At 46.0% G+C, this 14,125-nt stretch overlaps 1 protein-coding gene across 1 annotated transcript in view; it reads right to left on the bottom strand.

Moving 5' to 3' along the window:
* p4hb (prolyl 4-hydroxylase, beta polypeptide) overlaps positions 1-9,434 on the bottom strand; it is a 40,952-nt gene extending 31,518 nt beyond the window's left edge. Inside the window, exon 1 of the mRNA XM_038777083.1 lies at positions 9,158-9,434. Within this exon, the coding sequence (XP_038633011.1) occupies positions 9,158-9,296 (139 nt within the window). The 5' untranslated portion in view covers positions 9,297-9,434. The remainder of the gene's footprint in view (positions 1-9,157) is intronic.
* Positions 9,435-14,125: the final 4,691 nt, after the last annotated feature.

The raw sequence follows: 14,125 nt of genomic DNA, 5'->3' as shown, positions 1-14,125 counted from the left end.
AACAAGCGAAGGTCAGGAAGTGGCACAGAAACAAAAGTCAGTAGCTTACCACTGAAATATAGAAAAGTTCAAATTTCTACGTAAACCCTTATCAAATGAGGCAACCGCGAGATTTTAAACAAGACATAACAGATAACGGCAGAGCAGCACCATCAATGCCATCACCCCACAAGCTCCCCAATAAGCAGCTCACTGCAGATGGATGTACAGTACTGGAAACCACATGACAGCATTGCTGGTATTGTATACATCTTCCCAAGACAGTACTGACGACTGGTACAGTATAACCAAGTTCAGCTCACTCCAACATCCAGCAAGCAGAATATTAAAGCGGGTGGGCTTCAGACAGCAGATGAAAGCTCCCAAGAAACAGTAACCCAACAGCCGAACATCTACCACAGTCCTTCACATTGTGAATCATGTGCCCCTGACTGGTAATCTCAGCACCAATTTAACAACTTATTACCCAATTATTTTTTCCAATTGAGGGGCACTTTAGCGAGGCCAATCCACCTAACCTGCACATCTTTGGATTGTGGTGACGAAACCCACGCAGACACACTGAGAATGTGCAAACTCCACACAGACAGTGACCAGAACCGGGATTGAACCCAGGTCCTCGGGTGCCACGAGGCAGCAGTGCTAACCACTGCACCACCGTGCCACCCATCTCCGCAACAACACAGTAGGAAATTAACTCTTCATGAGCTGCTCCTGGTAAACAACCTTCAGAACAGTCCAATATTAGCGTTAAAAATGTCAACAAGAGGCCAAGGAATTAATGAGGGAGCTTTCCAGTCAATATATTAACCAGCACACAGAAGAAAGGTCCTTCGTTCAGCGATCTTTACAATGAGGAAGTGATTGCAGTGGATTGTTATGAATGCCGGGCAGTTGATGGGCTGGTTTTAACAGTACCAGCAATGCCTTCTCATCACTACAACAGCTGGAGTGCAATAGCCCCATTCCTACCCCTCAACAGTAACAGACATTAGATTATTCCACAATGAACACAGCTCTCAATTCTCCTGAAAGAAAGCAAGTAGGGAAATGAGGACTGCACAAAGTAGAGGTCAATTCTGCCCTTACTTAACAAGTACTTCCCCATCAGGGGACATCTGGCACTAGGAGCCAAAACACCAGGTAACAGTTTGATAGCCCAGCCAAATCAGCAGAGACCACTGATAGACCAGTTAGTCTGTTGCACCCTACCACAAATTAATGGTGCATTTTTCTTTTATTTCCTTTTCATGTACTTCATGATCTGTTGAGCTGCTCACAGAAAAATACTTTTCACTGTAACTTAGTACACGTAACAAATCCATCCATCCAGTGAATATATTCAACTCCACTATGCAACTGCTTTGATATACTAGCTACTTTGTAAATCAGTTTAATCACCAGTTAGCCCAACCTCACAAGTGGCAACATTAAAAAATGTTGTTCAAGAGGCTAGCTTCTGATCGACAGCATTCCCCCAGTGAAAGTGCAAAGCACAGGTCAGAGGGGGCAATGGACACAGTGGAAGGAAAGAGCAGAGGTCCAGGTACAACATTCTTCTTGCCCTACACAGCAATAGAAACAAACTTTAAAAATCTACAATAAAAGAGGACCCAGAATTTCTCAACTACAGACAATTAGAAACAATGATATTTTTAACCGGGTCAGCATGATAAGCCGATCAGTGTTTCCCTGTTCAAGCATGTTAATGCTCACCACCTCTGTTCTTGTCCCTTGTTAACTGCGTCAGTATCAAACCAGTCCCAGGTGAAACAAACTTCCTCACTCAGGGCCCACACCCCACCTCGAGGGCAATGCACTGCAGGACTCAAACAAGCCTCTCACCAACACAGCAGGGCATGCTCCAATAAGGTTTACTGCTGGAGTAAAAACAATCCATGGTCAATTTGTATGGGATGGCTCCTTCACTAGTTAGGTTGCTGGGACAGACATTTCATCTTAATGCTGCCATTCTCTGAACAGGAGTCTGCATTTAAACAGCTTTTCACCATTCTTAGTGGCAGGGGGTGAATTTTGAATGCAGCTATTACATACGTTGGGCAAGCGTTCTTTGGCGATTTCAAAATTATACCTTTGTTAATATTAATCCATGATGAACAGCTCAGATAATTGGCAGATCTATTAGGGGCACTACAGCATCAATTTCAGATTGGAAGTTGAAATAAATATCACTCCATTCCAAATACTTTTAATTCCAATTCCAAGGTCTGCAGTGTGACACAATAAGAAGTCTTACAACACCAGGTTAAAGTCCAACAGGTTTGTTTCAAATCACTGTTTGTGAATCACTGCAGCGTGACAGATCAATAAAGTGAATACATAGAATTTTGGTTGAAGGTAGTCTACTGGTCAATTAAATACACCAAGAGAGACTCCTTCACCCCTCTTCAGAAACCAGACACAAACAGCACGCAGAGGAAAGCTAGCATGAGTCTTTAAACTAGCACAATCCACGATAGCTCCCAACAGGGTCATCTGGACTGATTACAGTCCACAGCTCCATTACAAAGGCTGAACATTTAACAGAGCATTCTGAATATTAATTATTAACATGGCAGAAACAGTTGGCAAAAACAATTAGTTCAACATAACCATCAAGTCTCCCACACCCCAATATACTTAATTCATAAAACTGACAAAGCTACAAGTGTGGCATTCCAGATCAATGTGGTTATTACAGATCACTGCCCCATTTACAACGCAAAGTGCAATCACATGGCAATTGCCTCACCCCATTTACAATGCAAAGAGCATCTACATTTACATGGCATTTACAAACGGGGTGGGGGGGAAAACAGAGAGGAGAGAGCAGCAACACTGGTTCAATTCACTTAATAGAAATCTGGACGTGAAAATCTAGCGTCAGTAACTGCATCCATGAAACCATGGTGCCAATTCCCATGGTTAAAATCCCTGAACAGTGGCCTTGGTAAGGGCTGCCCAATTATTCAGTACATTACTCAGCCTGTGCCCCTGGACCTTGGAATGTGCCAGTCTGCAACATTGTCATGGACAGCTCCTTACTGGAAGCAGACCAAAAGAACACCGCTCAAGAGTTGATGGTCCTCCAGCAGCAACTGAATGAGTTTCAATGTGCATTCCTGAGGGACAGGCTGTAGGAACACCTGCTCGGGAAGAGCTGTGTCAGACCCCCCCCCCCCCCCCCGGATGGTAGAGACAGAATGCAAGGGGCCTTCTCACCAGTTACTTGTCCCAGAGACACACACAAGTGAATTAACCATATTATCTCAATGGGGAAATACTTTGGGGTGCTCCGCTGCAGAGGGATCTGGGTTATGGGTATAGGGTGGATATGTGGGTTTGAGTAGGGTGATCATTGCTCGGCACAAAATCGAGGGCCGAAGGGCCTGTTCTGTGCTGTTCTATGTTTGTTTCAAACACGAGCTTTCGGAGCGCAGCTCCTTCCTCAGGCGCAAGAAGAGTGGAATCCAGAAACATACATATAGACAAAGTCAAAGACGCAAGTCAATACTTTGAATGTGAATCTTTGCAGGTAAGTCTTTACAGGTCCAGGTGGAGCAGGTTAAAGAAGTGTGAATTGTCTCAAGCCAGGACAGTTGGTAGGATTTCGCATTCCCAGGCCAGGGTGGTGGGGGTGAATGTAACGCAACACGAATGCAAAGTCACGGTTGAGGCCATACTCGTCTGTGGAATTTGGCTATAAGTTTCGGCTTGGCAATTCTGCAGCGTACGAGGTAGACACAGAATCGCCAAGCAGAAATTAGGTAGGAGGGCCCAGATTAGATGGTGTGTGGGGTGAGGCCTTCACAGGATGAACACCATGTCCTCATGTACAATGCTTGGCTTAATACAGCTTAAGATAATTTTTTATGTGCACCTGACCATGTTCAAAATGTCCAGGGGTAGAGGACAGGTGTGAGCACTGCTCAAGAAGTCCAGCTAATCTCACACATATTCTTGTCCCAAGCGAGTGGGTTTCTGGGTCTCCTTTAGCACTATGTGAATGAATCTTGACCATTAAGCTGGAGCCCTGTCCTTTAGTGGCCACATTTGAGGTGCCAGACTTGCCAGAGCCGCCAATGGGCACAGGGGCTGATGTCCTGGCTGCTTCTGCCCAGGGTCATCTCCACCCAGTGCCTCGGTGTGGCTGAGACCCCCCAATGGGAGTTCTTACACCTCAAGAAAGTCAAGTGCACCATGAGGGGAGCAGTTGAGGGGTTCTATTGGAGATGGCAGCCGTTTATTATCTATTTTAAGGAATTGGTCACAGTTAGTTGTTAAGGGGGAAGAGTGAAGACAGTAGGGATTGAGAGGGGTTATTTTATGTTTTTTTTATATATATGCAAGTGTTTACTGTTATTTTGTCTTGTATATAAAAAGTGAAAAATGGGAAAAAAAATATTAATCTGTGGTTTGCAGCCAGCAATGGTCTTCTTCACAGAGTCACGGGTTAAGAGTTTAGAAAAAACTGCTGTACTCTCAGGCAGCGGGCTTTCTGGAGATACAACTGGGTCTTTAGCCCGAGGTTTACATTCAGGCCTATACCGTTCTATATTTCACATCAAACCTTATTTCCAGCTCGCAGTTTGACTCCAGGCCTCTGCAGTCTAAAGAGATCAACACCCAGACTTTCTGGAGCGAGTCAGCACTCAAGTGGCCTTCTGAAGAGAGTTAGTTCGATCTCTTCATCCAAGGGCAGCATTGCTGCCTCACGGTGATACCAGCCCCAGGTCTCTGTCCGTGTGGAGTTTGCACATTCTCCCCGTGTCTGTGTGGGTTGTGTCCCCACAGTCCAAAGAGATCTGCAGGGTCGGTGGATTGGCCACAATAAATCGTCCCTTAATGGGAATAAAATGAATTGGGTACTAATTTAAAATGTAAATCAAAAATCTCTTCATCCAGCCTCAATCATCAGAGAAAACAAGCTGGAACCCTCATTGCAGTGGATCATAGATCAGATCCAATCACCACCTGTTACCGGGCAGAGCACTGTCTTTTGGACCAATCACAGTCCCAGACAGTCATTGGTGCTGGACTGTCCACAGCTCCAGTTTGAACAAAGTGGTCTCTCTTGTTATGAAATACTGCACTTGAATTAAAGTCATGTCCATAAATCATCTATGGATCAAAAATGTAATGGCAAAATTAAAAATGGGGAAAATAAGGGAACAATAAAGAAGGACCCTTACAGATATCAGTACCACCAATAACTCGCCAAATGACTGGAGGGAAAGAATAACTAGGGTCCATAACACCAACCATGCTCCCAAGCTCAGCAAGTGTGCACCTTTAGGGGGGGGGGGGGGGAAAGCAACATCTAATGGAGTCCAGATTCATTTCCTGGACTCCCATTCATTCTGCAATGTCAACAGGCAAGAGAGACAATATGGCAGCCACCAACTAGGAAGGAAATCAATTAATCTTTGCAATAGCAAGTCCATCACAAAACAGTTACACCACCACCAGGAAATGTTGTCTCGATCCAAATAAACCAGAGATAAGTAGAACGGTTGCATGAAATGAAATGAAATGAAAATCGCTTATTGTCACGAGTAGGCTTCAATGAAGTTACTGTGAAAAGCCCCTAGTCGCCACATTCCGGCGATTACTGTTCGGGGAGGCTGTTACGGGAATTGAACCATGCTGCTGGCCTGCTTTCAAAACCAGCGATTTAGCCCTGAGCTAAACAGCCCCAGCATCTATTGAAAATAACCATAACAATGAATAATAAATTCAATACTGTCCAGCCAATATTACACTGGTGTCATTTTCTTTATCATTTTAGAATACTCAATTCATTTTTTCCCAATCAAGGGGCAATTTGGTGTGGCCAATCCACCTACCCTGCACATCTAGGCTGTGGGGGCAAAACCCACACAAACACGGGAAGAATGTGCAAACTCCACACAGGCAGTGACCCAGAGCCGGGATCGAACCTGGGACCTCGGTGACATGATGCCGCAGTGCTAATCCACTGTGCTGCCCTGGTGCCATTTTTCCAACCCCCATTCAGCTGTCAAGATGTCAGACTACGGGGCAGCACGGTGGCCTAGTGGTTAGCACAACCGCCTCACGGCGCTGAGGTCCCAGGTTCGATCCCGGCTCTGGGTCACTGTGTGGAGTTTGCACATTCTCCACGTGTCTGCGTGGGTTTCGCCCCCACAACCCAAAAATGTGCAGAGTAGGTGGATTGGCCACGCTAAATTGCCCCTTAATTGGAAAAAATAATTGGGTAACCTAAATTTAAAACAAAAAAAATGATGTCAGACTACATCTGTGCCAGAGTTTACACTGCTGACGAGTCTCTGCTCATGTTCCTCTACCACTACCACCCCCTCCCCCCCCCTTAAAAAGGCATCTAAACTACTGGCCTTATCCACTCAATCTGGGTAACAAGGTCTTTTGCATTGCCTACTGGATTTATTTAGTGACCACTGATAGATTTGGCTTTGACCTCCCTGCAAATGTGGGAATATCTTTTCAACATCAATCTGTAGCGTCCTTCTATCAGATCACCTCTCCACCTTCTTTCCCAGGAAGAGTTCCCAATAGACATAACCAGTATCACCCACCCAAATATTTTATGTACCTCCTCCAGCAACTCAAAATATTTTATTTATTACTTTATAGTCTTACTGACTTTTAAACCCAGGTGATTTGATTGCAAACTATGGACATAATCCTCCACGGTTTGAAGAATGGTTCCCTAACCCCACATTCCTCCCAACTGTACTTTGTACAAATGTTAAATGGCTGGCTTTCATCACGCAGTAGTCACAATCTTGACACATTACAAACAACGCAAATGTCAAGAAAAGTGGATGCTTCAATATGCAGATTTGATTTGAACTCGAGCTTTTATAAGCAAGACAATGTCAGGTTGATCATTTTGCTAGCATTTAAAATTAAATGGGCTTCAATTTTTGCCAGGACGTCCCAATCAAGTCAAATTAGAACCTTTTCAAGCCAACTTGATTGCAGCACATCTGGGCTTTCTATACAAAACCGTCACCATCTCATTTAAACATTTGCGTTAAACAAACATTTACATTAGGCATGCAAGTCAGGCAGCTTGCGACCCAAGTGTTTAACAAATTCATTATGGCCAAATAATTCTCATTAAAATTGGACAAACAAGTAGGAAATAAGAAACAAAAATGAAGTCTGACACCATCCATGGTCAGGAGCAGGGCACTTTTATTCCAGCAACTTTAAAAAAAGGCTTCTGCTGCATTACTTAAAACTATTACTTCCTTGTAACAAGAGGACTTGCAAATCCAGTTTCTACTTCCGAGCCAAAATAATCCCACTCCCATGATTTACTGGAAACAGCTGCCACTAAAGTATCCTTGACAAAGACTTTGCAGCTGCAATATGCTGTTAAAAATGCATACATCCCAATGACATGCATGAAGCCATTTACAGGATTTAATGCCCCAGAGACACCCCCTTGTCCCTCAAGCAGGGACTACAGGAAAGGACTCTCCTATTCACGTCAATCCTTACATACTATTTCAAAGTCAGGCCTCAGCAACAGTGAGTAATGAAATGAACAGGCACTCGCTAAAAGCAAAGGCCTCTGCTTGGAAATCACGCGTCAATCTCGTGTAGTGGTTTTTCTGGATTCTGAAAAAGGGGGCGATGTTAGTCCAGCTTGAAATTAACCCCTAGTTAGCACTGCAGACACATGACACTCCCTGGCCAGTCCACCATGCAATCTGGGGTCTGGAAAGCACAGCCACCGTCCCACCCACTGTCTCTCGCACACGTCAACTCTACCCAAATTGCAGAACACCCGCCTCCTTTACTTATTTTCCTGGTCGCTAGTGGCCGACAGCAGCTGTCAATTCGTCCCATTCCGGACGTTTACGTGCAGTTTATACACGTACCATTTCTTTCATAAAATTGGGCCCCGTCACCCTTACAAGTGCTGCCCTGGCTTAAGTTCAGCTTCCTGGATCACCAACTCCACCTGCTCGGTGCATTTTCCCACCCCCATTTCAGTACAGATTTCGGGTATGTTTTAGTTGTCATTGCTCCTGTACAAAGCAGAGACAAATCAGCCAGGTCTCTCTCACATGGAGCCACTTCCCCCATTTCAGTTCAAAAGGGAAAGCCACAAAGATACTATCAGGCAGACAGCACCAGCAACAACGAAAAATAATCAAATTCAAAATCACGCTGCAAAGTCCACAGCCTGTGAAGCAGCAAAATCATTTCACTAGAGGCTGGTCGGATTTCCTGGGCCAGTGAAAGTTTGAAAAGACTGAACACAAATCTGCAGCTGGCATTTTTAAGTGAGTCCCACACAAAGAGGCAAAACTTGCCCAGTGTCAGGTAACTCAGAAAACAGGAACAAGGCTACTCACTTTCTGAGGACAGGGGTCGTGGCAGTGAGTACAGACCACCCCGAGAGAAAGAGAACACTTGGGGTTAACTGCTGACCATCTGATGGTTCAATACTAGATACACAGACTTCCCCCACACCCAATAGTTACACAAAGTTAATGGCAACCAATCCCTCCAACCAGCAATAAACTCAGGAAAACTAATCCCTTCCCCACACTGCTAACTACACCAGGTTTGCTGCAAGTTGAAGAATTATTGCTAATGGGAATTGCAAACTACAACTAGTTTGTTGCTAGTCAGACAGGACTTGTTAGTCCAGAAAGAATGAGTTGCTAGTTATAAACAGGACTTGCTGTGTGTTAGTCCAGAAAAGAGAGTTGCTAGTTAGAGAGAAGACTTGCTAGTTAGAGAGAAGACTTGCTGCAGAAAGGAGTGAGTTGCTAGTTAGAGAGAGGGCTTGCTGCAGAAAGGAGTTGCTAGTTAGAGGACTTGCTGCAGAAAGGAGTGAGTTGCTAGTTAGAGAGGACTTGCTGCAGAAAGGAGTGAGCTGCTAGTTAAAGAGAGAGGACTTGCTGCAGAAAGGAGTGAGTTGCTAGTTAGAGAGAGAGGACTTGCTACAGAAAGGAGTTGCTAGTTAGAGGACTTGCTGCAGAAAGGAGTGAGCTGCTAGTTAAAGAGAGAGGACTTGCTGCAGAAAGGAGTTGATAGTTAGAGAGGACTTGCTGCAGAAAGGAGTTGCTAGTTAGAGAGAGGCAGTTAGTTACAGGAGTAATGGTTAGGGACAGGTTAAATCCCCCTCACTTACAGAACTCCACCAGGAGGTGCTGGTATTTCTCAAGCGCCTCCTCGAAGTTGTCCTTCTTCAGCACCAACACCTCATCCTCCACCGGAATGTCGGCGGCCGCGGCCAGGGCGGCCAGACAGAGCAGACGGAGAGGCCACATGGCTGGCTGGCGGGCGGCGGGGCAGGGAGCTGGCTGCGGCGGTGCTGGTGGGCCTGACTGGCGGCGGGGGGCGCTGACTCCGGGCCCGGACTCTCGGCCTCAGCAGGAACGTGGCAACGGGAAAGGAGGGGAGAGGGACACTGCGCACGCGCTTAAATCCCCGCTTAGCGGCTCGTGGAGCCACCCGATTGGCCGGCCTCCCCACCGGAAGTGGAATCGAGCAGTGGCTTCCGGGTTAGAGGTCAGACCCCCCCAGCTCCGTTGCCAGGATGAATCATGGTGGCGCCCAGAGAGAGAGAGAGAGAGCCCAACGCACATAGCCCCAGACAGACGTCCCCTCCCCCTCACACACACACCCACACAGGGAGATTACCACGCAAACATAGAGACTTCCCCAGACACACACCCACATACAAAGAGATTCACCCCCCCTACAGAGGGAGACTCCCGCTGACACACCCACATACAGAGAGATTCTCCCCCTCCCCCCACACCCACAGAGAGACCTCCCCACACTTCAACACAGAGAGAGACTCCCCTACACACACATACAGAGAGACTCAAATCCCCCCACCCTCCCCACAGAGAGAAACTCCCCTGACACACCCACATACAGAGAGATTCTTCCACCCCCCCCCCCCCACACACATACCCAGAGAGAGTCTCCCTACAGACACCCCCACAGAAAGAGAAAGAGACTTTACCACACAAAATATACCCGAGAGAGAGACTCTGCCACATTCAACCCACCCCATAGGGAGAGAGACACCCCCACACATAACCCCATAGACAGAGAGGGACTCCCCCCCCCCCACCCCACCCCACTACAAACCTGCCCGATAGCAAGAGATAAGACTCTCCCACACCCAATCTAGCCCATAGAGGGAGAGAGACACCCTCACATCAAACCTATTCCTATACAGACTCTCCTATACCAGGCGTGTCAGTCTGACTCCTTGCCCTGTAGAGATATTCAAATACTGCAACACTGTCAGGATTACCTCCTTCCTTGATGGAGACGCTTTTATCTGGCAGGTCCGTTACCATCCCACCTGTCATATATTGTGGGGAACACCACCATCCAGAGGTTCACCGCCAAGCCACACACCAACCTGACTTAGAAATATATTGCTGTTCCTTCACTGTGAAAATCCTGGAACTCCTATTTTACAGCAATGTGGGTGCACCAATGCCACATGGATTGTATTGCTAAAGAAGGCAGTTCACCACCACCTTCTCAAGGGCAATTGGGATGGGCAATAAATGTTGATCTAGCGAGTAATGTCCACATCTCTTAAGGGAATACAACAAAAAAAATTGTGCTTCGCCTATAACCTCACACCCATTAGAGGGAACATTACACACACAAGAGTATGAGATATAAGAGCAGGAATAGGCCATTCAGCCCATCGAGGCTGCTCCGCATTCAATGAGATCATGACTGATCTGACACGATAATCCTCAACTCCATTTTCCTACCTTATACCCATAACCCTTGATTCACTTACGAATTAAAAATCTGCCTATTTCAGTCTTGAACATAATTAATGACCCAGCCTCTACAGCTCTCCGCGGTAAAGAATTCTACAGATACACTACCCTCTGTAAGACGAAATTCCTCCTAATCTCTGTGACTATGGGTGAGGTACGTAGAGGGATCCAGGAGGTAGGGTTGCAGGATAGGCAGCCCTTGTCCTTGTCCAATAGGTTTGAGAGTCTTACTCCCTGCATGGACGAGAGTGGGGACTGTGAGGAGGATGAGCAAACTGACCACAGCACCGTGGTACAGAGAGCCATTTATGTGGGAGGAGGGAAGAGAAATGTGAGGCTGGATTCTCCGGTCCCTGACTGCAAATTCACGTTCGGCGACGGGGCGGAGAATCCCCGGTGACAACGAAATTGGGGCGGCGCCGCGTTCATGATGCTCCATCCCCTGAAAAACGGCGTACTCTAGGGGTACGCCGCGCGCCGTATCCACGACCTCCGAGCATTGCCTGAGGCCCGCCCCGCGATGCCCCGTCCCCGACCGGCTGAGTTCCCGACGGCGTGGGACACGTGTGGTCTCACCCGTCGGGAACTCACTGTGGCAGCTGTGGACTCAGTCCAGCACCTCCACAGTTGGGGGAGGGCTGATCCACGGGCAGTGGGGGCATTATTAGGGGCTGGGGGCACTGTGGTGGCGCGGTCCAGGGCCATTCATCCTGTTGAATTGGAGGTCGGATATGCCGCCGGGGTTGGCGGCCTGCCTGGGGGACTTGTACAACTTTCTCTGGATGGAGACAATTAAGTTCAAGTTGAGGGGATCAGAAGAGGGGTTTGAGGTGCGGTGGAACTGTTCATGGCTTTATTTGAGGTGCTGGTCATTGTGGGCGGGGGGGGGGGGGGGGGGAGAGATTAAAAGGGGAAAAAAACTGTACAAATGTTAACTATGCTTTGATGGACTGCATTTTGCTGATGTCGTGTTTGTTTGGAATAAAATATCTTATCAAAAATAAAAGAAAGGTACGACAATAATCATGGGTAATTTTAATACACATATGGACAGGATTAATCAAATTGACAAGGGTAACCTCGAGGGAGAGTTCATCAAATGTTTTGGAGATTGTTTCTTCAAGGAACATGTTATCAAACCAACCAGGGAGCAGGCTATTCCAGATTTGGCATTGTGTCATGAGGAGGGACTAATTAATGACCTCATGGTTAAGGATCCTTTGGGAAAGAGTGATCATAGCATGATAGATTTTCAAATTCAGTTTGAGCGCGAGAAACTGGTGCGCCGCTCTAGTGTTCTGAAGTTAAACAAAGGTAATTACATTGGTATGAGGACAGATTTGGCCATAGTGGACTGGCCAGGAAGACTAAAAGGTGGGACAGTTGATGAGCAGTGGCAGTTGTTTAAGGAGATATTCAATTCCTCCCAACTAAAATATATTCCAGAGAGAAAGAAAAATTGTAAGAGGGGGGAAAAACATCCAGGGCTAAGCAAGAAAGTTAACGATAACATAAATACAATAAGATATACTGCCATGTGAGTGTCTCTTTAAGAAAGGTTTTGGGCTTATCACATGGCTTAGTGATGTTCTTTTGTGGGTGGAGCTGGGCTGTGGCTGTGAGATTTTGATTTACCTTTGCTTTAAAGTTTGAGTTTGACTGCTGTGGACTACAGAGAGAGGAAATAAGTGTTTTGGCCTGTCTCTCTTTCTACTTTCATTTTAAATATCTGTTCCAGTTAAATAAAAACATTGATTATAGCTACCTGCTGTTTTGGTAACTTAAAAGATAGTTTGCTTTCCGGAAGGGTTTAAACCTGCTGATGAGATGGGGGTCAGAATCTCAGTCTTATTCAAGTGAGAATGCAGAGGGCTGGGCCACACCGTTGAAAAGGGGTTTTTAGTTTGTGGGATTTTGTTTTTGAATTGGAACAGTTAAGGGGGAATTCATCAAGTGTTACATACATTACTATAGCTCGGTGGTGTATTTATGTTTGTAATTGATAAAAATTCTTGCTGTGTATTTATATAAATGTTAACTAAACTCTTAGAATAGAGCCTGTTTTGATTAAAGTGTCTTGGAAGACTGTTGAATCAGACATTAAAGGCCAGTGGCAGGCTGGAAGATTAGGACATTTTTAAAGATCAACAAAGGATTACTAAAAAACTGATACAAAGGTCAAAGGTAAATTATGAAAGAAAATTTGCACAGGATATAAAAAAGAATAGCAAAAGCAGTTATAAGTGTATAAAGGGGGCAGCACAGTGGCGCAGTGGGTTAGCCCGGCAGCCTCACAGCACCTAGATCCCAGGTTCGATCCTGGCTCTGGGTCACTGTCCGTGTGGAGTTTGCACATTCTCCCCGTGTTTGCGTGGGTTTCGCCCCCACAACCAAAAGATGTGCAGGCTAGGTGGATTCGCCATGCTAAATTGCCCCTTAATTGTAAAAAATTAATTGGGTACTCTAAATTTATAAGAAAAAAGTGTATAAAAGGGAAGAGAGTAGCTAAAGTGAATGTTGGTTCCTTGGAGGATGAAACCGAGGAGTTAATAGTGGGGAACACTCACTGTCTATGTGGAGTTTACACATTCTCCCCGTGTCGGCATGGGTCTCACCCCCACAAGCCAAAGATGTGCAGGGTAGGTGGATTGGCCACGCTAAATTGCCCCTTAATTGGAAAAAAGTAGAATTCGGTACACTAAATTTATGTTAAAAAAAAATAGTGGGGAACACAGAAATGGCGGAGACGCTGAATCAATATTTTGCCTCAGTTTTCATGGTGGAGGACACCCTTACCATCCCAATGGTAACAGACAATACAGACACAATAGAAAGGGAGGAACTTAGAACAGTCATCATCAATAGAGAAAAAGTACTAAACAAACTATAGGGATGGATGGCAAACAAATCCCTAGGGTTGGATGGCCTACACCCTAGGGTCTTAAAGGAAGTGGGAGCGGAGATAGTGGATCCATTGGTTATAATATTCCAAAATTCTCGTGGCACGGTGGCGCAGTGGTTAGCACTGCTGCTTACGGTGCTGAGGCCCCGGGTTCGAATCCCGGCTCTGGGTCACTGTCCGTGTGGAGTTTGCACATTCTCCCCGTGTTTGCGTGGGTTTCGCCCCCACAACCCAAAGATGTGCAGGGTAGGTGGATTCGTCATGCCAAATTGCCCCTTAATTGGGGAAAAAAATAATTGGGTACTCTAAATTTTTTTTTTTAAATCCAAAATTTCCTGCATGTGGGAAAGGTTCCAGTATATTGGAAAAGAGAGGGAGGCAGAAAGTAGGAAAATATAGACCAGTTAGTTTAAGATCTGCCATTGGGAAATTGTCA

The sequence above is a fragment of the Scyliorhinus canicula genome, chromosome 18 (genome assembly GCF_902713615.1).
Source record: "Scyliorhinus canicula chromosome 18, sScyCan1.1, whole genome shotgun sequence".
In the NCBI taxonomy this organism is placed as follows: domain Eukaryota; kingdom Metazoa; phylum Chordata; class Chondrichthyes; order Carcharhiniformes; family Scyliorhinidae; genus Scyliorhinus; species Scyliorhinus canicula.
This window is presented reverse-complemented; position numbering and strand designations above follow the sequence as displayed.